Here is a 26,906-nt window from a genome sequence, read left to right as displayed (position 1 = left end):
TGATTTTAAAACATTGTATGTTGTTCTAAATGGAATATAAATACTTGTTTCCCCAAGGAGACTCTCGTTCAGGGAGAGGAGTGAGGTAACTTTGGAGGTTTGTTTTCTTTCACACTTCACTCTCTTTCACACATCCTTTTTATGTGTGAACACAAAAGCAATGGGAATATGGAAGGTTTCTCATTTCAGTAAGACTCCACTGCCCTTACGTTCCGGGATTGCTAGAGGCAAACTTGTAACGTGGAAGGCGAATATATTTTTGACACTTCTCTTCTTTTTGACTCCTCTGTTGATAAGACTTTGCAGGAGCCTCTCTGGGGTCTCGTTCCAGTGGGCAAAGTGTCCTGGAATGCAAGTGGGGCTTAGTGTTCTGGGTTCTCATCTGGGTGCTCTCCCTACACTCAGCCCTCCTTGGTTTGGAGCACAGCCATGCTATTTCAGCTCTTACCACTTAACCAATCTGAAGATTGGGTAGTCATGATTGAACCCCTAAAGGGTGATGTTTTGTTGCAAAAAGTATTAGATTGCAGAAGAGTTTTATTCTTTTTCAAGCAAAGCATGCACAACTGATTCTGTAACCACTGATTAGCCTTCTTAAACGATGGTTTCTCTTCCCATTTTCTTTTCCAGTTGCCCATTATCATGGTGGTCGCCTTTTCCATGTGCATTATCTGTCTGCTGATGGCTGGTGAGTCTGCTCTGATTTTACTTCTTACGTTCATTTCTTAGAATGTGGCACTTTCTTCTACAACATCTTGAGTTTTTGCGTCTACTCACTACTTGACGTTTCCCTATTAAATTTAATGAGTATAGTGAGCAGAAGAAGTTAGCCAGAGGTAACAAGAGGAAAAAATACACCCGGTAGCTTGATGAATATTCTTTTTCTTCACTTAAGATTTAAAAATGTTTTTTCTTATTACCAAAGTAATTCATAGTAATTATAGAAAATACAGTTAGGCAAAAAAGAAGAAAATATTTTCATCCTGTCTTCTAGAGATAAGCTAACTACTCTTAACATTTTGATGTTTTAATCTTTATAAGTGTGTGTGATTTTTTCAAAAGTGAGATATTATACATTTTTTTGTAATCTCTTTTTTTTACTGGGCAATATAAACATTTTCCCATGTTCTTTATTTTTAATGGCTGCAAAGTATTCCTTTTATGAGATCTTCAGTTTACTTAAACAACCACCTATTTTTGGACAAATAAATGTTATTAATAGAATGATACGTTACTTATTAAATTTTAATAGATTGAGAGCAAAATTGCCTAAGGACCTGAGCTATTAAGATCTTTACTGGTTTTCTTTTTTCTCTCTCTGTTTTCCTGTTCCTAAGTTAGTGAACGTTTAAGATTAAAGTGTCTCCGTGACTTACCGTCCAGCCCTGGGAGCTTGAGTCTGTGACTTGGTCGTGCTGCTTTCGAGGGGCAGCCTTAGGCACTGTGGAGGGAGGGGCGCCTTTCTCCATCCTCTGTCCTGAATTCCTTGGGCTGACATTTCTCTGCCTGTGTGAATTCCACCCATCCTCAGGGCACCATGCAGCTCCTCCCCTCTCACAACGTGTCCCTTTCTTCTCCCACACAGACGTCCTCTCCCCGTTCCTGATCTCCAGGGCACTTCCTGTACCTATAGCACTTCCTCTTGTAACCTCATGAACACCTAGGGGTTTCTTTTTCAGAGGCAGTGTACTTCTTTGGTATCCCCAACATACCCAGTGTGTATTTCTCTGTGTGTGGTAATGATTTGCATACTCATTTGTCTTTCTCACTGAATCAGCAGCTTTTTGAGGGCGGAGACTGTGTCTTACCCACTTTTTTATCTCCTGTGTCTGGGACATAGTAAGCGCTCAGCAAAATCTTGCTGAATTAAAGACTCTTATTCCACCCCCACACCCCCACGCTACTTCTGCCGCTTCTTGAGGGGAGGCTCACTACTGTTCAGGTCTGTCATCCCCTCGGTGTTCAGCACTGTACACTGTCATGACAGGGGGCAAGGAGCCATCCTATTGTTACTCTAGAGCAGGGGCGTAGCAAACTTTTTCTATAAAGAGCCAGGTAATAAATATTTTAGACTTTGCAAACTACATATAGCCTCTGTTGCACATTATTTGTTTGGTTTTGTTAACAACTTTTTAAAAACGTTAGGACCATTTTTACCTCACAGTACAAAAGCAAGCTGAGGGCTCCAGAGTACAGGAATTGCTGTGTGGCATGACTGCGGGTCCCGTGGCAGCTCTGGGGCAGGAAAGAAGAGGACAGGGCTAGCCAGCATGTGCTTCTCATGACTCCTCAGAGGCCACGCTGGTCTCTTCACTCCCTAGATCCTCTGACTTCTTTCTTTAAAACACTGCCCAGGGGATGCCGTTTTCTGGGAGCCGCTCCACTATTGAATTGGTTAGTTTTGTTGTTGTGACCTGTTCTATGTTTTCTTGACTGTAGACTCACATTTCCCTGTAGAACCTCTGGAGAGGCAGGAACGTCAAGACAGAGAGCTCAGCCCTGACAGATGGACGATTCCTTTAGGGGGCTTCCCAGGGCAGGCTTGCGAGCAACTGCCTCTCTTCTTTGCCCAAGAAGAATTTTAAAACTCAGAGCTGTGAAAAGTAATAATTATGCAAATTTGGGTGTGTTTTTGAGTAGAAAGAGATTAGATGCTGTGGATGGGAACATATCAGTTAATTGTAAAATAATGAGCTTTGTGATATTTAGATATGATAATGTCTGATTTCTAGCCCCAACTTTGGTGTTTAAAGGAATAGGAAATAAATGCAGCATGATCTCTGACAGCTGCTTAGGAAAGAGTCTAGACCTGATGTCTTTCCTAGCACGCTCTCTTGTTGCCTCTTGGCCTCTGCACGTTTTCCCTGTCTGCAGTTGAGGCCAGTACTGTTGCAGGAGAGCAGCCACACTGGGTTCAACTATTCAAGGAGCAGAACAAAATAGATCTTTTCCCACTGGCCTGCTAACCTTCATGAACTCTAGACTTTGAAACAAATGCCTATCAGGAGAGCTGTGCTGTGTTATTAAAATATATTATTGAGTTTTGTTTTATACTCTTGACTTTAATACATAACTTTTCTGAAGCATGTATATTTTGCAAAGTTGTTTTTTGTGTAGGTATTTTATGTAGCTAATATCTGTCATAGATAGGACTGTGAACTAAACTATTAGTAATAGTTTCTTATAATATTAAAGTATACAATCTAAAAGTAGCAATTATTGTTTGTGTGATAAAGCATGAAATAGTGTTGTCAAGTTGTTCTCAGAGTGTGGCCTCTGGACCAGTAGCCTCAGCATTATCTGGGAACTTGTTAGAAATGCACATTCTTGGGCCCCACCCCAGACTTGCTGAATCAGAAACTCTGGGGTTGGGCCCAGCACTTGGTGCTTTATCAAGCAAGCCCAGGAGAGGATTCTGATGCTAGCCAGAGTTTGAGAACTGCTGGTTTGAATCTCAGTTGAGAGGTTCTTGTATTTTTCCTACAGATGTGCTAGTAAACTTTAATGTTGTGAAGATGTGCTCAATGGCTGAAATTGAATCTGGTATCAACAAAATGACTTTTATTTATCAACTCTTTTTTTATATCAACAGGTGACACTTGGACAGAAACACTGGCCTATGTGCTCTTCTGGGGAGTTGCAAGCATTGGAACATTTTTTATTATTCTTTACAATGGCAAAGATTTTGTTGATGCACCTAAATTGGTCCAGAAAGAAAAGATAGACTGAATTTGTGTCTGTGGAAAGCGGCTTGGCTTGGAAGATTCCATTATGCAGAACTGGAGTCTTTACTGACCCGCTTTCCACATCAGCCTGAGGTCTTCTTAAAGCCTTTATCCAAAAGCACATTTTGTGCTGTGTGGGGTGATGACTTAGAATTGATCTGATGTTACTGTCTTGGTGATCTCTTCACTATTGGGATGGTCATATTTATAATTTGAAGCTGTTCTATAATTAAAGTGTAACCTGAGTTCATCTCACAGAATGGAAGAAATCTATCTATTCATTGTCAGTTTAATCAACGGTTGCAGAATAAGTAATATATTTAAAAAATCTAGCTTCTTTCATTATTTGAAACAGTAGAATTATTTTTCTAGCTCAGTTTCGTTATTGTTGATGAAGAAGCAATCGCTGTCAGCAAGCATACTTTCCCACACATCTTTGGACTTTTCTTAAAAGTTTAATGTTAAGCTAACTCTACTCTGTTTATAAAATGTAAGTCTTTACAGACATCCAGAAGTTTGACGAAAGTCTGTGACTTCACGCTCGGGAGGAGGAGAATGGGAGTTGGTGTGCTTCTGAAGGTCCGTGTGGGCGGCCTTAGGAGTTGGGGCAGCTGGAACTGCTGCAGTCAGACCAGCAGTTGAAGTGTGAGGAAGAGGTTAAATATACTTTATCTTTTTTAAAAGATATAAATGGAATCAAAGAATGTAAAGCCTATCTCTTATGCTAAAGGTCCAAAGCTGCCTCTGTTTTAGGGATTGCCCCATGTGGGAATTTCGCACCCTTGGGTGGTCAGCTGCGTCCTCCCAGACGTTTTGGCGTCTTTAGGGGTCGTTCCTGGAGCCCGCAGACCCCCGAGAGGGGCCATGCTGGATCTGGGACTGCACCTGGAGGCAGCAGCTGCTCTTCCCCACGTGGCTCTGTTGATGCTCTTCGCGCGGTGAAGGTTTTGTTAGCTGTCAGTAAGTGTGTCTGAAATTTAGTGCTTCCAGGAAGTTACAGTTCTCCAAATCAAGGACCAACTTCAACTTTAATTTATGTGCAAAAACAAACCTGAGAAATATGCTTTAGAAGCTGTGCATAGTTCTAAGTCGGACTGTATATTCAAATTGTAATTATGAGGTTTAAATAGTAGAGAAGTATGTAAGGTAGTATAATTGCCACTATTTTAAAACAGTTCAATTAAATACTGCTACAATATTGGTGTTGTGCTTGAAAATATGTACAGTTTTTTTCGATAGTAATACCATATGTTGTCCTTAAATATCTCTAAAAGCGCCTTTATTTCAACATTACTGTTTTTTCAACATTATCTTTTATAAACATTAATAAGAGTTGTTGCTTTTAGAAACTTCAAACGAAATAATAGATGGAAAACCCTCTGTAGCTTAAAACCAGTCATTAAAACTCACAATAGGGTAAGTAATTAGAACTACCTGTTCTTAACATGTAAATAAGCATAATTTGTTCCAAAGATGAAATATTGAAACTTAGGTCATGTCTGCTGTATTGTATTACTCAGATGCTACTGGGCATTTCACATTAAGAACTTATTTCAACAACTACAACAAAGACCAAATCTGAACTGCTGATGCGGCTGCTTTGCAGTGAATGGACTAATGTTGTATGTTAGATCTTAAAGTATCAATATTTCAGACCCTGCAATGATTTTATTTCTGAATTCATGTACTGTACATTCATAAGTGAAAATAAAATGTCATATTCTTTTCTAACTGCTGTTGGTGTCATTCCTGTACTTTGTTTGAAAAGGATGTTCATTTTTATTTTAGAATTTTAAAAATCGTGCAAAGCATTGCCTGATCATTACAGAAAAATTAGACAATATAAGTAAGCAGGAAAATTAATAGCTTCTGAAATCATCTTCTTTGGTTATGATCACTTAAGAAATTGTGTTTATCCTTGTAATTATTTGTTAGTTATAAATAAAACCAGGGAAATATTCAGTAAAGTATAATGTCCATTAAAAGATGTCCCCTGCCCTCCCACCTCCAAAGTATAATTTGTTTTTCAAAATGATACAGGTCTCAACTGAGAAGAGAGACAGTATTGCTTGTTAGGGAATGTTCTCTCAGACCATGGGAGGGTGTCAGCGTGTGGGAAGTGCTGATGTAGACGGCCTGGCACCTTGGAGACCCTCACGCGCGTGGGAGGTGAGGTGGAATTCCTTGGAAGTGGCAGCCAGGGCATGTCCTCCCCTCACGAGCTGTGCGGAACTGCCCTGGATCGCATCGTGCTCGTCTGCTGTTGGCTGTCTGCTCGTAGCCACACAGCACCCACCCCTTACACGCACTGGCAAAGAGGCGCTGGCCGAGTCTTCCTGCAAAGGGGTTTTCAGTAATTCTCTGCCACCACCCCTCCTCGTGACCGTCTGTCCTTCCCTCTGGATACACTAACAAGTGTTCTGTGCCTGGCGATCTCTAACCCCTTCTTTCCTGCGTAAAAGATAAGCTATGCTTCTGATGGCCTGATAATACTTTAGTATGAATGAGATTTAGTCAGTATGTTATCTAAGTCATCTCTTTGTGCTCTTAGTCTTTTATGTGTAGCTACAAAATGAAAAGCTTTGTCCCATTCAGGGTTCAGTGCCCAGGGGTGGGAGTAGGGGAGAGGGTTAATGGTAGGGATGATCCCCAAAGTCATTTGATGCAGATTCAACAGTCCTGATGGAGTAGGATTCACTTTTTTTGTTAGGACTAGAGTTGGCTGAATGTGACAAACCCAAAGCCCAAATAAGAGGGAAGGAAGTGTGTGGTAGGGAGGGGTGTCATTGGGGGAAGTGGCTTAAATAAATAAGGGTTTTTGGGTTTTTTCCTCCAGCTTGCCTCAGAGTCCTGATGTCAGGAGAAATTGTCCTAAGACAGATAAATTATGATAAATCTTAAAAATATTATGTTCCTTGCCACTGGGCCTCTCCAATATGGCAGCTTGGTTCCTCAAAGCCAGCAAGATGGAAGTCATAGTCTTTTATAACCTAATCTCAGAAATGTCATTCCATCACTTTTGCCATATTCTGTGCATTAAAAACAAGTTACTAGATTCAGCTCATTCAAGGGGAGGGGGGATTACCCTGGGGGCATGAATACCAGGAGGAGGGGATCTCTGGGGGTCGTCTTAGAAGTCGGCTATACGACCAGTAAGAGAAAAATCCAAAGGCATGATTCTGAGCTAGTGCTGTAGGGAATGGGGGGGCCTTCTGCAGGAGCTGGGCTCTCGCTAGGACCCAGGCGCTCTGGTTCTCTAATGCTGTGTAGCTGGTTCTCTAATGCTGTGTAGCTGGTTCTCTAACGCTGTGTAGCTGGTTCTCTAACGCTGTGTAGCTGGTTCTCTAACGCTGTGTAGCTGGTTCTCTAATGCTGTGTAGCAAATTAGCCCAGAAGTGCATAGAACAGTGATTTGTTTTGCTCACAAAAAATAATGCTGTTTGGGCAGGGCCCAGTAGGCATTGCTCATCTCTGCTTCTCTTGACATCAGCTGTGTGGCTAAAGGCTGGGGCCTAGGATCAACAGAAACTTGCTCACGCATGTGAGAGAGCGGGGAGAGAGGAAGAGGAAGCAGGAAGAGGATGGGGAGAAGAGAGAGCAAGCACGCAACAAACTCCCCATCCAGGCAGCTCCCTGAGTGCCCTGGGGCGGTGCTGCTCTACCCAAAACTAGCTCCCGGCTCCCTGCCCTCTGGGAGGAGTGGAGCCTGCCCTCTGGGAGGAGTGTGCTGGATAGGTCTACAAGTATTTCTCCCAGTTTTTGGCTTGTCTTTGCATTTTCTTGTAGTGACTTGATAAAGGAGTGTACAATTTCAAAGGTGTTGAATTACTAGTATTTTCCTAGCACCATTTCTGCTCAACTCTACAGAACACATTTCCACATAGTTTTGCTTTTTCACTTTTAGGTCTTGTTTCCATCTAAGACTGACTTTGGAGTAAGGAAAAGCTCTGTATCAATCAAGAAAGGTCAGATTATGCTGTGGTAACAAATGATCCCCAAATCTAAACAGCTTAAAAAAAAAAAGGCTTATTTCTCACTCATTTGGCAATTGTGTATATCCTCGAAGGGTTGGCTGCAGCTCTGTTACATGCCATCTGCATTCTGGGACCCCGTGTGATGGAACAGCTTCTCTCTGGAGCATTGCGAGTTGTCCTGGCGACAAGAGAAGGGAGAAGTTTCTGCTTGAGAGGGACAGTCTCTTCTGTTCACATTTCATTGGTCAAAGCAAGTTGTGTGGCCAAACTTGAAGTAATTGAGGCAAGAGAATGTACTCCTCCCCTGAGGGGTGGCAGTGTCTGATAGCATCTGACACAGTCCAGTTTTCTTTTTGCTCATATGGTTAATGGGTTGCTGAGAACCTTCCTGAAGCCCTCGCTCCTGATCTGCGGTGCCACCGCTGTCGCACATCAAGTTCCCCTCCACTCGTGGGCGTTTGGGCTTTCTCTTTGGTCCCACTGGCCTGGGTGTTTTCACTGCCCAGAACTCATCCTCACGCAGCCACATCTTGCAGGATGGCCCTGGCTCTGCCATGAGCTCCTCAGTCTGTTCACCAAAGCATTTTCCTGAGTGTGTTTTCGATTAGCATGAGTTCTCCTGTATGTTCGTAGTTGTTTTTTGACAAGGATCTGTGGTAAGAACTGTGTGGAAACATTGGATCAAACAAAGTGAAAAAGTTGTCTAAACTAATTATCAGAGGTTTGAAAAATGACTTTCTTAGAGGGGGTAGACGGAGTGCGGTAGCACCCAAACTTTTTCATCTATGGAGTTTCTTATTCCTGGAGCATCTCACAGGACCAGTCTTCTTTGGAATTCATTTTGGAGAAAGCGAACTTGGAAATGAACACTACAGCATCTCAGCTAGAAAACATGGGCTCTAATCTATTGAACCTCAGTTGAGTGTTGCACCTGATGGTCTCCTAACTAGAAATTCTCATCCATATGGCAATTCCCTGAGATCCATGCACACACCTGCTGAGACCCCCAGGTAGATCCGTAGGTGGAGCTCTTCCCTGATGTCCAGCTCTCATCCTTTGTGCTGGGCGTTGTGCAGAGGCTCCATGAATGTGATTTCACTGGAGGGGAGGGTGCAATTAAGGAGTTGTGACATGTTTAATTGTTACAGTGAATGCCCTGGTCCCAGGAGAAGTAGCTAGATGGCCTGTTCTTAGCACTTCCCTTGATAGATTATTCTGAGCATGAGTTTTTGTTTTAGCCAAAGGTCCAGGTGTTCAACTTCTTCCTTCACCACTTTCAGTGATGTCTGCCTCTTGCCTGTTGACTATTCTAGCTGCACAAAGCTAAAGTATCACCCATTAAAACATCATGGGACATTTTATGTCCTAAATTAAGCTCCTATTAGAGTTGAGTTTAAACATAGATTCTGAGGTTAGGAAAAGGAGAAAGTACAAGTTGTAAGACATGTTGAAGAGAATTTAAGATGTCTTCTCTGAGCTTCTGGGACCACACATTCTTCTGGGTTCTGTCCAACTTTATTCACAGCTCCATTCTTTACCCTGTCCTAGTTATCTGTTTCTGAAAATCATCTCACAATGTTATGAGTCAGGAACTGGACATGGCTCAGTCGGGTGATTCTTCTGCTCCAAATGGCACTGATATAACGTTACTCAGTGGTATTCAGTTGACAGATGGGCTGGTCTGTCTGGTTCGCACTGGTACGTTACAAGGATGGCTGGGAGGTGGACTCCTCTGGCTTTGCAGCATGGCAGCCTCAGGGTAGTTAGACTTCACACATGGTGGCTCAGGGCTGCCAGAGCGAGTGTTCCAGCAAACCAGGTGGAAGCTGCATGACCTTTTATGACCTAGCCTCGGGTGTCAAATGTGTTCCTTCTGCCATATTCTGTTGGTTGAAGCAGTCACAAGCCCACTCAGATTCAGGAGGAGGGGACACAGACCCCATCTCTCAATGGGATAGATGGAGAAGAAGTTGGGGCTACGTCTGAACACATGTTGAAATTTTTGTAGGACTTGCTCCCGAGCCCTCTTCTCCATGTACACACTTACCCTGGGTGACGTCCGTTAGACCTGTGGCTTTAAATAACATCTCTATGCTGATGACTCCCAAATTTATATCTCCAGCCCAGACCATTCTCAAAGCTCCAGATTCTTATGTTCCAGCTGCTTACTGGATATTCCCATCTGATTCACAGACAGCTCAAACTTAACAGTCAGACAGAGCTCTTGATTCATACTCTGCAGACTAGTTCCGGCCCCAGTTTTCCCCATCCCAGAAATTGCCACGAGCCTCCACCCGCAAAGTCCAGCATTTCATTCCTCTCCTTCCCTCAACCGTGCATTCAGTGTGTAAGCAAGTCTTGGTGACTCTCTTCCCCAAAATATAACTCAAACCCTATTTCTCTCCATCTATTTCCAAGTCCACGCCACCCATCTTTCCCATGGACTTAGTGAAGCAGCTCCCGGAGTGATTTTCCAACTTCCCCATCTGCACTGCTGTCCAATCCATTCTCTACAGCTACCAGTGATCTCTCAAGTGTAAATCAGATCGTGCAGGGTCCCACATTAAACCCTCAGTGGGGTTCTGTTGCTCTTTGAAGAAAATCTAAGCTCCTTGCTGTGGCCTACAAAGCTTCATATGGCCTGGCCTTTGCCCACTCCTCCAAGCTCACCTGTGATTGCTTTCCTCCCCATTCCAACCACAGGCCTCTTTCTCACCTCAGGGCCTTTGCACTTGCTGCTGCCTCTGCCTGGATAGACCTTCCAGCAATTCCAATAACTGGTTCATTATTCTCCTTCAAAATTCAGTCTACAAAGCTCCTCCTTTACTGTCCCTCTCACATTATGTCTTGGCCCATTTCTTTCTTAGAAACCATCACAGTCTGTAATCATCTCATTTGTTAGCTATCATTGTCTCTCTTCCCTTCCAGAATGTAAGTGCCATAAAGGCCAGAGACCATGTCTGTCCTGTTCAGCACTGTCCCCAGTGCCTCCCCGGGACTGATATGTAAAATACCAGTTGACGATCTCACTAAAGGCTGACACTATGGAGGTGGGCAATGCCAGAGAGAAAAGGGATTCACATGTAGGAGACTGGTCAAGAAATTCTGGTTAATAATTTCATATTTGTAGATGCACTTTTTGTCTCGCAAGGGGATGTTTAAATCTGTTTTTTTCCCTTCCTCTGACTGATGTCAAGGAGAAAATGGTGGGTGAGTTAGTGAATACAAAATACTCATACAAAAATCTAATACAACTGTTTACCTACTCTGTCCCCCTCAGGACAGTTCTGAGGTCACAGTGAAAACTGCTGTGGTTTCTCGTGGCCTCAGCCAAACAGAGATGGACAGACCGCTCGGGACACCTCTCAAAAGGCTTGCGAAGATTCTGCAGTGATTCAGAAGAGCTTATATTCTCTTTTAAATCCAGAAAGTCAGAATTGTTTTCCTAATTTTTCTTGTGGAATCTACCCTTTGTTCTCCCATGTGACGGCCTTCATACGCTGCGCTGGTGTGGTTCCACAGGTTACGTGAGGAGGGAAACGTGGAGAAGCTGAGAGGAAAAAAGACTGAATGGATTCGCCCCTCGTTTATTTTTCATTTTTTCAAAATTAGCTTGTGTGTTTACATAAAGAGGGGAAATCTTGTGTTAAAAGAGAGGTCTTAAAACTAGAGCCAGTAAATGACAAAAAACCTGTAGAAACGCTTTTACGGCTTTCTTTGTGACAACAATTGCTAAAAAACCAAATATTTCCCTACCTGACTTCTCAGAGCTAGCTCAAGGGTCGTTCTGTTTCCAGTATAAACACAAAGCTTTCTGGAGTCCATGATCTGGCCGTAATGTTGTGGTTATTGTTAAGAGTACAGGGATGGGGCCGGCCTGGTGGTGCAGCAGTTAAGTGCACACGTTCTGCTTCTGTGGCCCAGGGTTCACCAGTTGGGATCCCAGGTGTGGACATGGCACCGCTTGGCAAGCCATGCTGTGGCAAGCGTCCCACGTATAAAGTAGAGGAAGATGGGCATGGATGTTAGCTCAGGGCCAGTCTTCCTCAGCAAAAAGAGGAGGATTGGAAGCAGATGTTAGCTCAGGGCTAATCTTCCTCAAAAAAACAAAAAAAAAAGTACAGGGATGGAACGTCCCTTTTTCTCTCCAGCTTACTGCAGGAGGGGTGGACAAATGTCAAGACAACCACGTTTGTGCAGCACCTAGAAAACTGTCAACACTTAATAGCACTTATTACTGATTCAAGAGGATTATAGAGATATATTCTGCTCTTCATGAAGTTCACAGAAACCAGAATAAAACAGAACCGAATCTTGAGACATTGCCATCGGGAGCACATTATTCTCTAATAGTGTGACTTCATCTATCTGACTTTTGTGAGGAAAACTTCTGTAGATGCGACTTTTCCATACAACTGGAAATGCTCAGAAATGCTTTCAAACTTTTAAAGGTCATTTGTGTTGTAAATATTCCTAAATGTCCGGCACATTTTCCGTCTTTCTTAAGTGGGGCCCCGGTTCTCGGATTTGGCTGGTCCCAGGGTGGTTCGAGTGGGTGGGGAGGGGAGGACCACTGATGCACAGTGACTGTGAATGAAGTCATGATCTAGGACAGCACTGGTCTCTATGCTTCTGAGGGTACCTGACATTTGATTCTGAAACACCCTCATGACGACTGACCCCAGGAGGGCGGCCCATTTTGTAAGACAGTGACCCTAACCATGACCCCGCTGGCGTGGGGGCTGATCTGTGAGGATTCAGGATTGGGCTCTGTGCTGGCATTTGCCACTGAGTGTGCCCACTCTTCAAGCCTGGCTTTCTGAGGCTTTTTGACATTAAAGGACCCTCTGATGAGAAATCAGGGGACTATTTGTGGTAAATAAATGCTGGTTCATGTATTTTAAAGGCAAGTGATCTTTATAACTAGCCATCAGGCGAAGCTGGAAGTATTGATAAGATGGTAGTTCAAGACAGTAAGAACTTTCTAATGCCTGTTATTGCTATAGGGAAGTTTATAGCATGAGAAAGAAGTAAAAAAAATCGACATCTCCAGCTGATGTACCAAGTGAGTGTTAGTGTCTTCACAGATGTCTGTACAAATCAGCCCAAAGGAACTCTCCTGAGTCCTGACCACAGCAAAGCACAGACTGTTAGAGCAGGAGGATGCTCTCACTTTCGGGATAACCCTGATCTACTGATTACAATCAAAGAAAGACAGGAGACGTTTGCGTGATGGACTATTGCTGTATCATAAAAACAGTGTGTCTTAAATGTTGGAGAGGCTGTGGAGAAAAAGGAACCCTCATACACTGTTGGTGGGAATGCAAACTGGTGCAGCCACTATGGAAAACAGCATGAAGATTCCTCAAAAAGTTAAAAATAGAAATACCTTATGACCCAGCCATCCCACTACTGGGTATCTATCCTAAGAACCTGAAATCAGCAATTCCAAAAGTCCCATGCACCCCTATGTTCATCACAGCATTATTTACAATAGCCAAGTCATGGAACCAACCTAAGTGCCCAGCAACTGATGATTGGATAAAGAAGATATGGTATATATATACAATGGAATACTACTCAGCCATAAAAAAGGACAAAGTCGTCCCATTCACAACAACATGGATGGACCTTGAGGGTATTACGTTAAGTGAAATAAGCCAGACAGAGAAAGATGGACTCTGTATGACTCCACTCATAGGTAGAAGTTAACATATGGACAAAGAGAACTGATCGGTGGTCACCAGGGGAAAGGGGGGCTGGGGGGAGGGCACTAGGGGTGAAGTGGTGCACCTACAACATGACTAATAATGATGTACAACTGTAATTTCACAAGGTTGTTAACTATCATAATCTTAACTAAAAAAAAACAGCTTGTCTTCACTTATAAGGTGCTCTTATAAGTTATGTATATTTAGAAAACTTCTGTACAGATAAATAATTTATAAGTGATTGTAAGTAATGTTCGTGGTCTCTCCTATAAAGAACTGGCTGTCACGTCCAAATATAACATGAAGCCTCTGGGAAAGCTAGACTCATTTCCTCCTCGCGGTGGCTCGCACGTTTTCCAGTGCGCTGAGACACTAGGGGCGGGGCCGGGGGCATCGACTCCTCACGTCACCATGCCCGAGGTGGTTTGGGGTTGCAAACTGTAGTTGGGGCAATTTTTGTAAAGAGGACTGGTCCTGGAGCCTCTGTGAGAGACCTCAGATTAGAGAAAAGTGAGTTCCCTCGCAGGCCCCAAACAAAGGCCTTCTTTCTTTACGGCCAGTCAATCCTATTAGTGAAGGAGAACACAGCAATGGCATACTCACTGTGACTAAAAACAGAACTAATTTTGTACCAATGACATGCAAGTATGTCAGGCACTTACAAAACTCCTTTTCAAACTGATCTAAAAATGATTGCCCTCTAATATTTTGAGATCTCTTCAGAAAAAAAAAAAAGCTTAAATTTTATTCCATAAAAATTATAGTCAAATTTCATCTCACAGTGTGCCCTAATTCTGGGACTTTCCTAGAATCAAGAAAGCAAATATCTTCAAGACTGGTCCTGAAAAACCTGCCTCTTTGGTGACAATAACCTTGGGGGGAGGCAGAGGGGACAAAGGGCTGCTTCGGGGATGGGGGGTGGGGATCTTCCTCCTCCACGCCTTCCTAATTCTTCTGGACAGACTCAGGAGGATGATGGGCAGAGCACTTCTGGAGTAAATATTTTAAAAAGCCGCCGAGGAGGCTCCGTCTGTAAATCGTAGCTGTAAAACCGTGAGCGGCTGACAGCAGTCCCCGCAAGGCCAGTTCTCAGGCCACGGAGGCTGTGTCTGCCCTCCTGAGGCAGCGCATGATGAACATGCCCAGGGCCACCAGGGGGATGCACATGATGGAGGAGGCCACGAGTAGCCCAATGACGGCCAGCGCATGCGGCGGGTAATTCTTGGTCACGAGCTGGCCCTGAAAGGAGAAGCTGAGTGTCAGCAGAAAGAACTCCCCAGGCAGCACCTTCTGAGAGCACGGTGCCCTCCAGGCCCCAGGCCCTCCGGCTCGGCGGAGAGGCCGCGTGTGGTGGGCAGAGAGCACGGGCGCCTGGGCAACCCTACACCGGGGCCACCTGGCTCTGCACTTCACTGGTCTACGCTGGGTAGACTAATTCCCCTCATCTTTCTCTTCCATAACGTCCACCAGTGGTGCCACTGTGCAGAGGCATCGTAAGAGTAACCACATGGATAAGCAAGAGCCTTACGTTTGAGGCACCACTCAGGGCACCTAAATGTAGGGGGCTAACGTTAGCCCGCACTGTCCAACAGGACTCTCGGGGAGGAGAGAAATGTGCTGTGTTGGTGCTGTCCAATATGGCAGCCACCAGACACAGGTGGCTATGGAGCACTTGAAACGGGTGGCCAGTGAGACCGAGGAACTGAATTTTTTTAAAATTTTACTTAATTTTAATGAATTTAAATTTAAATAGCCACATTGGCTACCATATGGCACAGCACAGCTACAGTCTCAAGAGAAGTCTTGATGGACCTCTGGACTTAGCTGGCGGGATGATGGATGTTTCCCTAAAGGCAAATGCATCAAAACGGATGAGAAATGAGGCCAAAAAGCCAATAAATGCCCCCTTTCCATGAGGGAGCCATGGGACAGCTGTGCCCAGGGAAGTAGGTGTTTGCTGTCAACCAAGTGTGGTTTGTAAACCAAAATGCCACTCAAAGTGTGGTGCGGGGACCAGCCCACAAACTTTTTGTTACTCGCCTGCTACTCTTTTCATTCTGTACGGATAAGTACAGAAACTGGGAGGAAACATGTAGGACAGTGTTTTAGCAATGTGACAGCACAATCTTGTGTCTGTCGAAGATAATAAGTAATTGTTGCTTATATTTTATATATCTTTTCTCATTTAATTTTTCAAGTAATTCACTTCATTGCATTTTACAGAAGTATCGGCCTGCTGTGGACGGACTGGACGGAGAAAGCAGCCTGGGCCTCCTCCACAGCCTGAGACGCCCCGCTCGACACGCTGCTGCAACCAGCCGAGGGGGCCCTTCCACTTCCATCAGCCCCGCGCCCACGTGGAGCCGTGCGAGCTGGCCCCTCTCTGCACAGCCCCACGCACTCTATGCTAAAGGACAGCATCTTCTACCCACAGGAAAAGAAATCCACATTGGCCAGTAGTATCACTTTCCTCAAAAAGTAAGTTTTCTCTACAAAAGTGTGTCTGTCAGGACAGCCGGGGTTGACCCTGAGGCCTAATGCACCCATGTGGCCGTCCTGGCTGTGGTTTCTGGTTGGTGACCAGCCGCAGCCCAGCGCCGTGAGGGAGCCCCTTCTGTCTCAGCCTCACCCAGAGCCAGACCCTCCCAGGACCCAGCAACTCAAGTGTTAACCCAAGTCCCTGCTCCACTTGGGCTCCCGGAGGGTCCTAGCCAGGGGTCAGCAGTCAGGGGCCAGGGCCCAGGGTCATGCCTTCCAGGCTGCCTCATCCTTTCTGAAGGAGGCCTAAGGGGATGAGGGCAGGGGCCTGCTGGCTGAGGAGGAGTGCGCTGCCCAGGGGCGGGAAGCAGCGCCCTAGCGGGGAGGCCTCCACCACACCCAGGACAGCAGACCTGACTCTCCTTCCTGCGGCTCATGCTGAGACATCCAAGCCCAGCTCTGCTGTCCTGGGCTGGGTGTTTTCAAAAACCTGGGTGACGTTTCCGTGTTGTGACAAATAGCCCACCCACACCGTGGAGATAGTTCCTCGGTTTCACAAAACTAAAGGCCTGTGCTCCCGAGTGAGCCTGGGGACCCTGAGACAGCAGGTACCTGGGAGGCGTCCCAGGCTTGGTACTGCAGGGCCTCGGAGAGGATGTAGTCACTCAGGTAGAAGACAAAGAGGCTGATGATGAGCAGTGGGCTCACGCCGGCCCACATGATCTTCCAGTACCAGTTCAGGGTGCGGCCGGTCATTGCCTTAAGGTCACTTTCAAATCTACTTGGGAAGCAGGCAGAGAAAGTCTAGATTATCTATGTTGCTGGGGTGAGGGGGTCCAGCTTGCACACCCCTAGTCGCTTAGAGAGGTTCTGTTCTGGGTGCTCTGGGGTTTGGACACTACCCCTGGGACCTCCCTGATTCCTTCTGGGGAGAGGGGTGTTGGGGGGTGGGGAGGGGAGAAGGGCTGAGGCTGCCACAGAGCCAGGACAACCACCCCACAGATAAGTCGACACCAGAAGACACCTTCCTTGAGCTGGCCTTCAGATGAAGGCTGCTGGTGGAGCCAGAGGGCAGCTCCCCGGGGCGGCGGGAACAGATATCAGGCGGGACATCTGTCAAGCCAGTCAACACCAGGGGACCCCAAGGGCAGCTCTGCCCCCCACCCCAACCCCCAGTGCCCTGCTGTCTATCAGCGACTCTACTGCCCATTAGAAACGCTCCCAGAGGGGAAGCTCTTTTCTCCCCTGAAGCCAGAGAATGTTTTCTGGGGCTGAGGGGAGCCGCCCTGGGCTGGAAGGCCCTTGGCCCTGGCCCGCGGGAGCTGGCGAGGGCAAAAGCCGCCCGCAGGCCACCACTGGTGAGTTCAGTCATATCTGCAAACCTCTCTTTTTCCTTTTCTTTAAATTGACTCTTTCACCTAAATTTAGCCATAGTGCAACAGCATTCATTTTATCATGGATTTGATAGGCTAACCATGTATTTTTCTAACACACACACAAATAAGTATGGAGAGTATCGTCCGCACTTTGGGAAATGCTCACCCAGCTATCTCCCCGTTTTGCAAGGAAGGGGCCCAGGCCCGGGGCTCTGAGGTAACTTGCCTGAGGGCATCCAGCTAGTGGCAGACCCAGGCCCAGAACCTGGATTGGTGCCCTACCTCCAGCCCAGGGACTTTAAAGCTGCTCCCCACGGCAGGAGAGGCAGCCAGGGAGGAGGGGTGGGGCTGGGGTGGGTTGGGACTCTCGCCAGCTGCAACCACAGCCACCTGCCTCACCTGGACCTGCGGTATGTCCTGGGTTCCCACATGAGAGCGTAGAGACCACTGCCCGCCCCCACGCTGCTGCTGACCTAGCGCTCCCTAGGCTCTAGGCCACGAAGACTCATGTGCATACTGTGAACACCTGGAATTTTCAAGACTCCTCTCAAGTTCGCTTGTCCCTTTACGTCCCCTGCACACCTCTCTCCTGGACAGAGGAAGGTGGGAAGAGCTGGCTGCAGATAAAAAGGTAGCACGGCAGTGTCACTAAGTGGTCACTAGATGGCGCTGTCCCCTGAGCAAGCGAAGGGACTCCCCTCTCCTGGTCCCTCCCGCTCAGCCGCCCACAAAATCCCCAGGGCACCGTTTGTTTCTCCCTCCATGGTCACCACTTACCACCACCCCGTTTGGATGGACTTGTGCCCCTTCTCCAGCGCCTCCCAGGGGCCCGAGCTTCTGTTCCTCCCCCAACCTTCTCTCTTTACCTGAAACACCCACCCGCTCGGGTGACCAGCGCTCTGGACTGGCATTTCCTGGGTGACCCATCTGTCTCAGTTCACCCAAGCCTCTCCCAGGTTTAACATGGAAAGTCGCACATCCCGGGAAGCCCTTTGGTCCCTCCATGACCGTAGAAATTCTGGAAATGTTGCGAGTTATAACCCCCCTTTGAGATTTACAATTGTCTTTGGGCTCTGAGAAGTCCTACAGGAGAGAAACTGCGGCTTTCTTTAACTTGCTATGTCCTGAAATTACTTGATCATGGAAGTCCCTCAGTGTGGCATGGGACCCCAGTGCTTCCAGGGACACAGTGGAGAATGCAGCTCAAGGGGCCTGGCTCCTAGAGGGTCAAAGCTGGTCGTCCCCCTCCTCCTCCCCCTCCCTCTCCCACAGTTGGGAGGATCCGAGAAGCCTGGGGAGGTGGGGAATGGATGGCGACTTGGCACATCCTTCTAATCAGGCTCACATTGGAGCAGTGGTTCCTCAAGTGTAATTGCCTCGGCCCGGGGCACGTTGAAGTGCAGGATCCGATTCAGCGGGTCTGGGGGCCCAGGATCCTGCATTTCTAACAAGCTCCCTGATGAAGCTGATGCTGCCACTCTGGGGCCACACTCGGAGCAGCAAGGCTCTCTAGACCAGTGGTCCCCAGAGGGTGGTCCCCAGACTCCTCTGGGAACTTGTTAGCATTGTAAATTCTTGCCCCTCCCCATCCCACCCCAGACCCCCCAGGGGTGTGGCCTGGCGGTCAGAGTGTGAACCCGTCCCCAGGCGGTTCTGCTGCACAAAAGCTGCTCTAGATGAGCGGTTCTCAGCCCGGCCGCACATCCATCACCTCGGGAGCTTTAAAACATTCCGGTGTGGCGCTGTGCACCAGGGTGAGAACCTGACATCCTGACCTGGCCAGACTTTCTAAGGCGTGTGTTATCAACTGGACTTTGCTCAGCTTGCTTGAAAAATACTGATGTTGGCCGATGATCAGAGTGCCTAGTGCCTGGAGGCACGATTCCCTGCCCGGGTAAACTGCTGGGGTCCAGCGGGGTCAACAGGCAAATAGCCTATAATAAAAGGTGAAAATACAGGAAATGAGAGAAGATACTGGTTGAAGGCAAACTGAGGATGTGAGTGAGGCAGAGAATTAGCTGAGATCTGGGGGCAAAAAACAAAGCCAAGCTTAAAGAAAAAGTGAAGCCCACGCTGAGGAACGGTGGTGTTTCTCGTGGGGCGTGGTCTATAGCGGGCGCAGTTGTCGGGGGCGGGGCCTCCTCACCTCCTGAGCCCGTACAGGTAACACACGGCGAGCGTCTCCACCAGGACGATGAGCAGCAGGGACAGCGTGGCGGCGTAGTCGTTGAAGATGTCGAACCAGTAGTTGCCGGACTCCATGGTGAACACCATGCCGATGGCACAGCTGACGAGGCACAGGAGACCTGGGGCCACGAGAACACCTGCTCACCTGCCTGAGTCGCCGCCTGGGCATCCAGTTTTCTAGGCGGCAGCAGAGCCACGGGCCTCAAGGGGACTCTGGCTGACTGGTTCCTCCACGTGGGCTGGAAGAGCTGGCATGGACTGGCCTCTTTGCATGCGTATGCTGTGTGTGTGTGCGTGTGTGTGTGTGCGTGTGTGTGTGTGTGTGTGTGTGTTTGTGTTGGGGAGGCCAAGGTGTCCCAAGGAGTGTCAGCAGACTCACTGATGCTAATTTACGGAGCTGTCTTCAGCGGGCATCAAGCTCACTGGAAAGGAGAAAGTGTGGGCATTGCTGTCGGGAGATCTCACCAGGCTGTGGGTCTGGTGATGCTGTTTATCACAACAACTCAGCCCCTGAGCTCATGGGAGGTGAGTCGAGGGAGGAGGTTTGAGCTACAGGCACCCCCTCAGGACTTCCTGGAGGGGACTCCTGACTGACCAGAAGAGGGAGTCGGGAGGGGAGGGGAAGAAACGAATGTCTCACTGTGCCCCAGGCTTGCCGTGTATTGGATCCTCAAGCCTCTGAGGCAGGTATCAGGAGCCCCCTTTTACAGATGGGGAAGCCAGGGCTGAGAGATGCTGAGTAACTTTCCCAATGTCCCACAGCATGTAAGTGGCAGAGTCAGGATTCAGACACAGGCCCTTCTGCCCCCAGAACCTGGGTGCTTGTCTCAGTGTCCTTTGGCTGCCTTCCTTGGGCACCCCATGAAGTATTTGAATCTAAAGCTCCCACCTGCCCTTTCCACTGCCACACCATATACCACCAGCCACTGAGCCCCACTGCCATCCCAAGGGGGACACAGAAGCAGAATAAATTATGTGCTGGCTGGGAGCTAACGGCACACATAATGCTGGCTCCCGAGAGCAGGTGCAAGGCGGGATGCCACATGCTGGGGGCTCTGATGAAGGGCGGGCAGCTCCCACGGGAGTCAGGACTTCAAGGAGCTGGGATGGGAGCTGGGTTTGATTCAGGATGGGAGGAGAGACGTCCTGGATGTGGTGAAATGGTGTCATCAAAGGCAAGGGCGGGTGGCCACAGGGTCTTCCGGACACTGCTGGGTTGGAGTGGCATACATGGGTGGTGGAGAGGAGTGGGGAGAGGTATGATCAGAAGAACAAGTTCCTTCCCTAACAACCAGAATGTCCACCACCAGCAGAACGGGTGGATAAGTTGTGCTGCATGGTCTTACAATGGATGGTCCTGCACAGGCAGGAAAGGCACGATGACTGCTACTTGCAACAATGCGGGTGGATCTCACAGACAGAGTTTGAGTGAAGACAATAGACACAAGAGTACATACTGTGTGCTTGCATTTATACGAAGTTCAAGAACAGGAAAAGCCAACCTAAAATGGTAGTAGTCGGAAGGAGGTGATTCTGGGGGTGGGGGCGTACAGACTGGGAAGGGGCGAGCAGAGGTGAGCAGGTGCAGAAATGCTGTCTCTTTATCTGGACCAGGTGGTGGTTACTTGGGTGGATACATAGGTAAAATTCATTGAGTTTGTGCTTAAGAAATATACATGTTATAATTGTTCTACTTCAATGAAAACAAAGAAAAAAGCAGGTTCTTTCTAGCCTAGAGAGCTTCGAGTACCAGGCCAGGCAGTCCGGCCTTTTCCCAAGTCGGGTGGCCACGTCACTTCCCCATGATGTGGAGAACCAGATTCATGGAGTGAATCACATGTACCAGGTCCTGACGGCCCAGGACGAGGAGAAAGCCATGGCAGGACCACCAGGAGGGTGCGCAGCCCCCAGTGCCACCCCAACCAGCATGTGGCCTCTGAGGCAACTCATCCACCTGCTCGCCCCTACATCCCGGCCCTCCTCCACGGGCTGGCCACTCACCTGAGATGGCCTCCTTGGGCAGGCGGCTGGAAATGACCTTGCTGTCCGTCAGAGGGGTGAGGATGGCGGCCGTGTTCCCCAGCATGCTCCCCATGCCCAGCATCAGCAGCATGAAGAAGTAGAGCACCGACCACAGCTGGGACACCTCCATGTTCTTAATGGCCTCCGAGTAGACGATGAAAGCCAGGCCAGTGCCCTGGACTGCCTGCCCACGCGGGAAGACACCAGTTACACATCCCAGGGACATGCCTTAAACACCCCCAATGCTGAGCAACTTGGAGGACCTTGGAAGTGGCCGTGAGAAGCCACCTTCTGAGGCTGGATCCTCCATCTGCACACCAGCCCCGCAGGCTTAGCCGGGCTGGACAGAAATGTGAGCTGTCAGGAGTCCATATTTGCAAAGTGTGAAGAGACATTTCTGTCAGCTTGGAACACTGAGTTCCCCTCTCCTGCCCCAACTCATATAAATTCTGGATAAAATAGAATAAAACAATGTTTGGATAATTTCTCCTTCCAGTATCATGATTGAGTAGGTGTTCTGAGGCCTCAGGGGCAGGAGCTGAGGTGGGATGGTGGAGCCACAGTGCAGCAGGAACCAAAATGGTGGGGAGCTGGCCTGGCAGAGGCCACCAGGAGGGCCGGGTTGCTCAGCCCCCTGCATTGGTAATGCTGCTGTGGGGTCCGGAGCTGTGGAAACAGAGCCTGGAACTGCTGCTTAAAGACAGATCTCCTGAAGGGGTTGAACGGGGTCATGGTCAGTTGTGCCCCTGACTACCAACAGCAGAAGACCAGAAGCAAACTCTCTCTGGCGAACGTGCCCCCATTTATCCCCAGGACCACCAGAACCATCAAGAAGCTAGCTTGCAAACAGAGAATTATAAACCCACAAGAAGACAAGCCAGCAGGAGTGAAGAGTCAGAATAAGAGAGAAGATTTAGAAGACCCTTCCCCAGCTGTGGCAGATGTTGGGCTGTCAGAATCTGAATATAAGTTTGCTCAATGGCACACCAATGGGGATAGTGGAATTCGTCAGCCCTGGGTACAGACAAGAGAAGGGTGATGGCTTGTAGAGAATTTAAAACAGTGACAGAACCTACTAAAGTTGATCTGCTTGTTATCATCATGAGGCAACAGAGTCAGGCATAGAACGCTCCTCCCCTCCAGGGCAGACTGCTCTCACTGTCTTGCCCACGGCCTCCACTGGAACAGCCACAGAGGAGGATGTGTGTACAGAAACAGAAGAGAAAACTACAGAGATAAACAGGAAACTATTGGAATAAAAAGTATATTTGGAAAAAAAATAGTGTCTAAAAAATTATTGACTTAAAAGGCTCAATCAAGAGTTAAATACCACTTGCAGCTTAAGAGAGAATTAGTGAACTGGGAGATACATCCCAGGAATGAATCCATAATAAAGCAGAAAAGAAAAGATGGGGAAAAATAAAAGACAAATTAATAGACATGGAAGGTACGATGAGAAGGTCTAAATGAAATTTGAAAAGGAGAAAACAGAGAGAAAGAGAGGCAGTGATTAAGAGATAGTAGGCATGAATTTTCCAAAACTGACAAGAAACAGGGACCCATAGATCCTGGAAGCCCGACTGTATCCCAGTCTAGAACTGGGTAAATAAAGATCCACCCACGCAGAGGCCCAGGACAGAGGGAAGATGAAGAGAGAAATGAGAGAGAGAACTGGGGAGCTGGGGGCTTACGAAGAGCGAAGGGATATTTCAACAGCCTCAACGGAAGCCAGCATCACAAGGCAACTATCTTCAAAGTGTTGAGAGAAAATAACTGTAAACCTGCAATTTTCTACTCAGGGGAAAACTGTCTTTGAAAAGTGGGGTCTAAATATAGTCATCTACATACAAACAAAACCTGAGAAAATTTGTCATCAAGAAACCTGCTGTAGAGGAATGCATTTTAAGGGAGAAAAAAAACAACCCCAGAAGACAGCCAGGCTGCAAGAAGGAATGATGAACACAAAAATGGCAGATGTGGAGGTGAATACAGACACAGTCGTATAAAGTAACAACAGCATCTGATCTACAGGTTTAAAAGCCGAAACTGGACAAACATGAAATTTACAGCGGGAGGAATGAGATGAATGTGTTCTAAAGTCCTTGTACTGTTTGGGAGGGAAGTCAAGACATTGTTTAACTTTAGACTTTGTTAAATACGCATAGGAAAATTTCAAGAAGAGAAATTGACTATGCAAATTCCAAACAGTAGAGAATAAAGTGGAGGGAGGGAGAAAAAAAAGAACAAACACAGTGGGAAAAAAAGTCTAAATAAATCAGTGACCACATCATTCTTGGACATTGAGCCAAGCTCAAAAGTAAGCAAGGAGGGCCAGCCCCAGTGGTCTAGTGGTTAAGTTCGGTACACTCCACTTTGGTGGCCCAGATTTGGTTCCCAGGCGCAGACCTATACCACTTGTCTGTCAGTGGCCATGCTGTGGCGGCGACCCACATACAGAAAGAGGAAGATTGGCAGCAGATGTTAGCTCAGGGTGAATCTTCCTCAGCAAAAAAAAAAAAAAGAAAGAAAGAAAGAAAAGAAAAGAAAAAAAAGGAAAACTCCCAGGTGCCAAAGACAGAAAGGAAATTTGAAATGAGAGCACCAAACAGGAGCTGAAGCCAAAGGCCTCATGGGTCATCTGAACAGGATCTAGGCTTTGAAGGCTGAGGCCTGGGGACCGGAGATCTAAGGCCTGCCAGGGAGGGAGAGTCATGGCACAGGCCGGCTGAGCAGGGAGCCAGGAGAACAGTGATGACCTAGAATGGCTCCGCCCATAAAACAAGGTGCCAAAACCCCCCAAGGAAGCTTGCTGGCAACCAGAGCTACGGGCCTTCACCATTCCCCGTTCTTGAAAAGTGTTCTCGAGCGTGATTGTCTAGAAGTATTTACGTTGACTATAGGAATTAGGCAGATGTGCCCACTCTCATTTCCACTTCTGCTGTGCTGGAAGTCCTGGCAAATATGATAAGAAAAAGGAATGAGATATAAAGATTGAAAAGAAAAACACTAAGTTCTATCTGCAGGTGATCGAAGAGTTTACATAGGAAACTGAAGCAAATATATAGACAAATAAGAGAATTAAAAAGAGAATTCATCAAGGTTGCTAGATCCAAGATCGACACACAACAATCTTTAGCAACAAAAATAAACAATGATAGAAATAGGGAAGAAAGGCACCATTCACAATGCAACAAAACACTAAGGTACCTGGAAAAAAAAAAAGCTGAGGAAAGATGGGCCAGATATTCAGAGAGAAAATTAGCTGAAGAATTATATAAATGAAGATCTGAGTGAATGAGGAGATAAAGCATGTTCCTGAATCAAAAATCACAATTCAAAAGATATTAATTCTCCCCAAACTACAAAATTATAAAATCAATGCAATTCTTTTTTTTTCCTTTAAATATTGGCACCTGAGCTAACAATGGTTGCCAATCTTCTTTTTTTTTCTTCTTCTCCCCAAAGCCCCGAGTATATAGTTATATATTCTGGTTGTGAGTGCCTCTGGTTGTGCCATGTGGGACGCCACCTCAGCAGGGCCTGACAAGCCGTGCCATGTCCGTGCCCAGGGTCTGAACCGGGGAAACCCCAGGACTGCCGAAGCAGAACAGGTGAACTTAAGCACTCGGCCACGGGGCTTGCCCTCAATGCAATTCTAATAAAATTTACAAATTATACAAAATTACAAATTATAAAATCAATGCAATTCTAAAAAATTCCTAAAAGGATTTTTTTCTGCCTCAATGGAACTTGTCAAACTCACCCTAAAATTAATGTGAAAAAATAAGGGTTCTAGCAGAGCAAAGATAATTCTGTAAAATATAAATAAGGGAGATTTTAGTAGCGAATTTTTTTTTTTTGAGGAAGATTAGCCCTAGCTAACTGCTGCCAGTCCTCCTCTTTTTGCTGAGGAAGAGTGGCCCTGAGCTAACATCCTTGCCCATCTTCCTCTACTTTATATGTGGGACACCTACCACAGCATGGCGTGCCAAGCCGTGCCATGTCTGCACCCGGGATCCGAACCAGCGAACCTCGGGCTGCCAAAGCGGAACATCTGCTCTTAACTGCTGCACCACCAGGCCAGCCCCAGTAGCCAAAATTTTTAAAAACCCAAATGTCTATTAGTAAGAGAATGGATAAATAAATCGTGGTATAGTTGTGTGATGGAATGAAATGCAGCATTTAAAATGAATGAATGAGATTCCACACATATTATTGTGGACAGATCTCAAAAATAAAAACATTGAATGAGAATGATATCTCCCAGGCCCACTCATTTCCATGTAAAAACTGCCAAGGAAACAATAATATTATTTAAGAATATGTGTGCGTAATAAAATGTCAGAATGAAGCTTCCTGCCTCTGGTGAGCACGGAAAGCTTGGCACTGGTAACAGAGGGGACTTTGACGTCGTCCCTGAAATGTTTTCCGTAAAAAAATCTGAGCCCCAGATGGCAAAATGTTTACAATTGTTCATTCAGGTGGTAGATGTACGGGTGCTTGTTATATTATTCTTTGTACTTTCCTTATTTTTAAAACTTAAAAAGAGAAAAGGAAAAGAAAGAAAGGACACGGAGAACCCAAACGCGCTTTCCAGTAAGTAGGACGCCTGCGCAGCACCGGGGAGGGTGGAGGTCATGGCGCCCTTCTCTAAGAACTCATCTTCCTTGACTTTCACAGGATGTGCACGCCCCTCAGGCCGCTCTCAGAGCCCCAGGGAAGCACGTGGAGGGAAGTGAGTCGCGATCTTGCCAGCGCCTCACCGTGCTCAGCTCCGACTCTAAGCTGCAGTTTTTCATCTGGAGGAAAACCTCGCTGTATTTGCTGGGGTAGGCGGACGCTAGGTAGCCCTTCACCTGCTCCAGGTTGCTGGCTGTCACAAAGCCATCTTCAAGGTCGAAAGAATTGGTCAGCAGCAGAATCACCCTGCAGAGCAGAGCAGAGCAACAGATCGCCCTTCACTGACTAGAAGGGACGCCGTCGCCAAACCCTCTTAGAAGCCTGGGCTCCCCTCTGCCTCTTCTTAGGTGAGGTCACTCAAACAAAGGGGATCTTTTGATTGGTGAGCTTTTAGAGGGCAGGATGATTCTGAATGGCTTTGAAGAAGCCTCATATAGAAACAGAGAGGACAAAAGGAACCCAACCCACACAGCCAGGCTCTTTGAACCTCTGGACCAGCACTGTCCAACAGAATGTTTGTGACGATGGAAATGATGCACATCCGTGCTGTCCGGTACGGCACCCACTAGCCACATGTGGCAACTGAGCATGCGGATGTGGCTACTGCACCTGAGGAACTGATTTAAATTGATTTACATTGAAGTGAAAATCAATTTAAATAAAAATTTAATTAACTCGCATTTAAATTTGTAAATAGCCCCTTGTGACTAGTGACTTCTGTATTGGACTGTGTGCGTGCCGGATGACGTTTCT

General features: G+C 46.9%; 2 protein-coding genes across 2 annotated transcripts in view; one reads left to right on the top strand and one right to left on the bottom strand.

Annotated features, from left to right (window-relative positions):
• Positions 1-5,456, top strand: part of SACM1L (SAC1 like phosphatidylinositide phosphatase) — a 60,960-nt gene extending 55,504 nt beyond the window's left edge. Inside the window, exons 19-20 of the mRNA XM_044754185.2 lie at positions 631-688; positions 3,593-5,456. Coding sequence (XP_044610120.2) covers positions 631-688; positions 3,593-3,729 — 195 coding nt within the window. The 3' untranslated portion in view covers positions 3,730-5,456. The remainder of the gene's footprint in view (positions 1-630; positions 689-3,592) is intronic.
• Positions 5,457-11,270: 5,814 nt separating this feature from the next.
• Positions 11,271-26,906, bottom strand: part of SLC6A20 (solute carrier family 6 member 20) — a 41,496-nt gene continuing 25,860 nt past the window's right edge. The window contains exons 7-11 of the mRNA XM_014852431.3: positions 26,237-26,399; positions 21,453-21,657; positions 19,411-19,570; positions 16,501-16,666; positions 11,271-14,649 (exon numbers count right to left, since the gene is read on the bottom strand). Coding sequence (XP_014707917.1) covers positions 14,500-14,649; positions 16,501-16,666; positions 19,411-19,570; positions 21,453-21,657; positions 26,237-26,399 — 844 coding nt within the window. The 3' untranslated portion in view covers positions 11,271-14,499. The remainder of the gene's footprint in view (positions 14,650-16,500; positions 16,667-19,410; positions 19,571-21,452; positions 21,658-26,236; positions 26,400-26,906) is intronic.

This window comes from Equus asinus, chromosome 21 (assembly GCF_041296235.1).
Source record: "Equus asinus isolate D_3611 breed Donkey chromosome 21, EquAss-T2T_v2, whole genome shotgun sequence".
NCBI lineage: Eukaryota > Metazoa > Chordata > Mammalia > Perissodactyla > Equidae > Equus > Equus asinus.
Note: the sequence above shows the minus strand (reverse complement) of the source record. Positions and strands in the feature narration are given on the sequence as shown.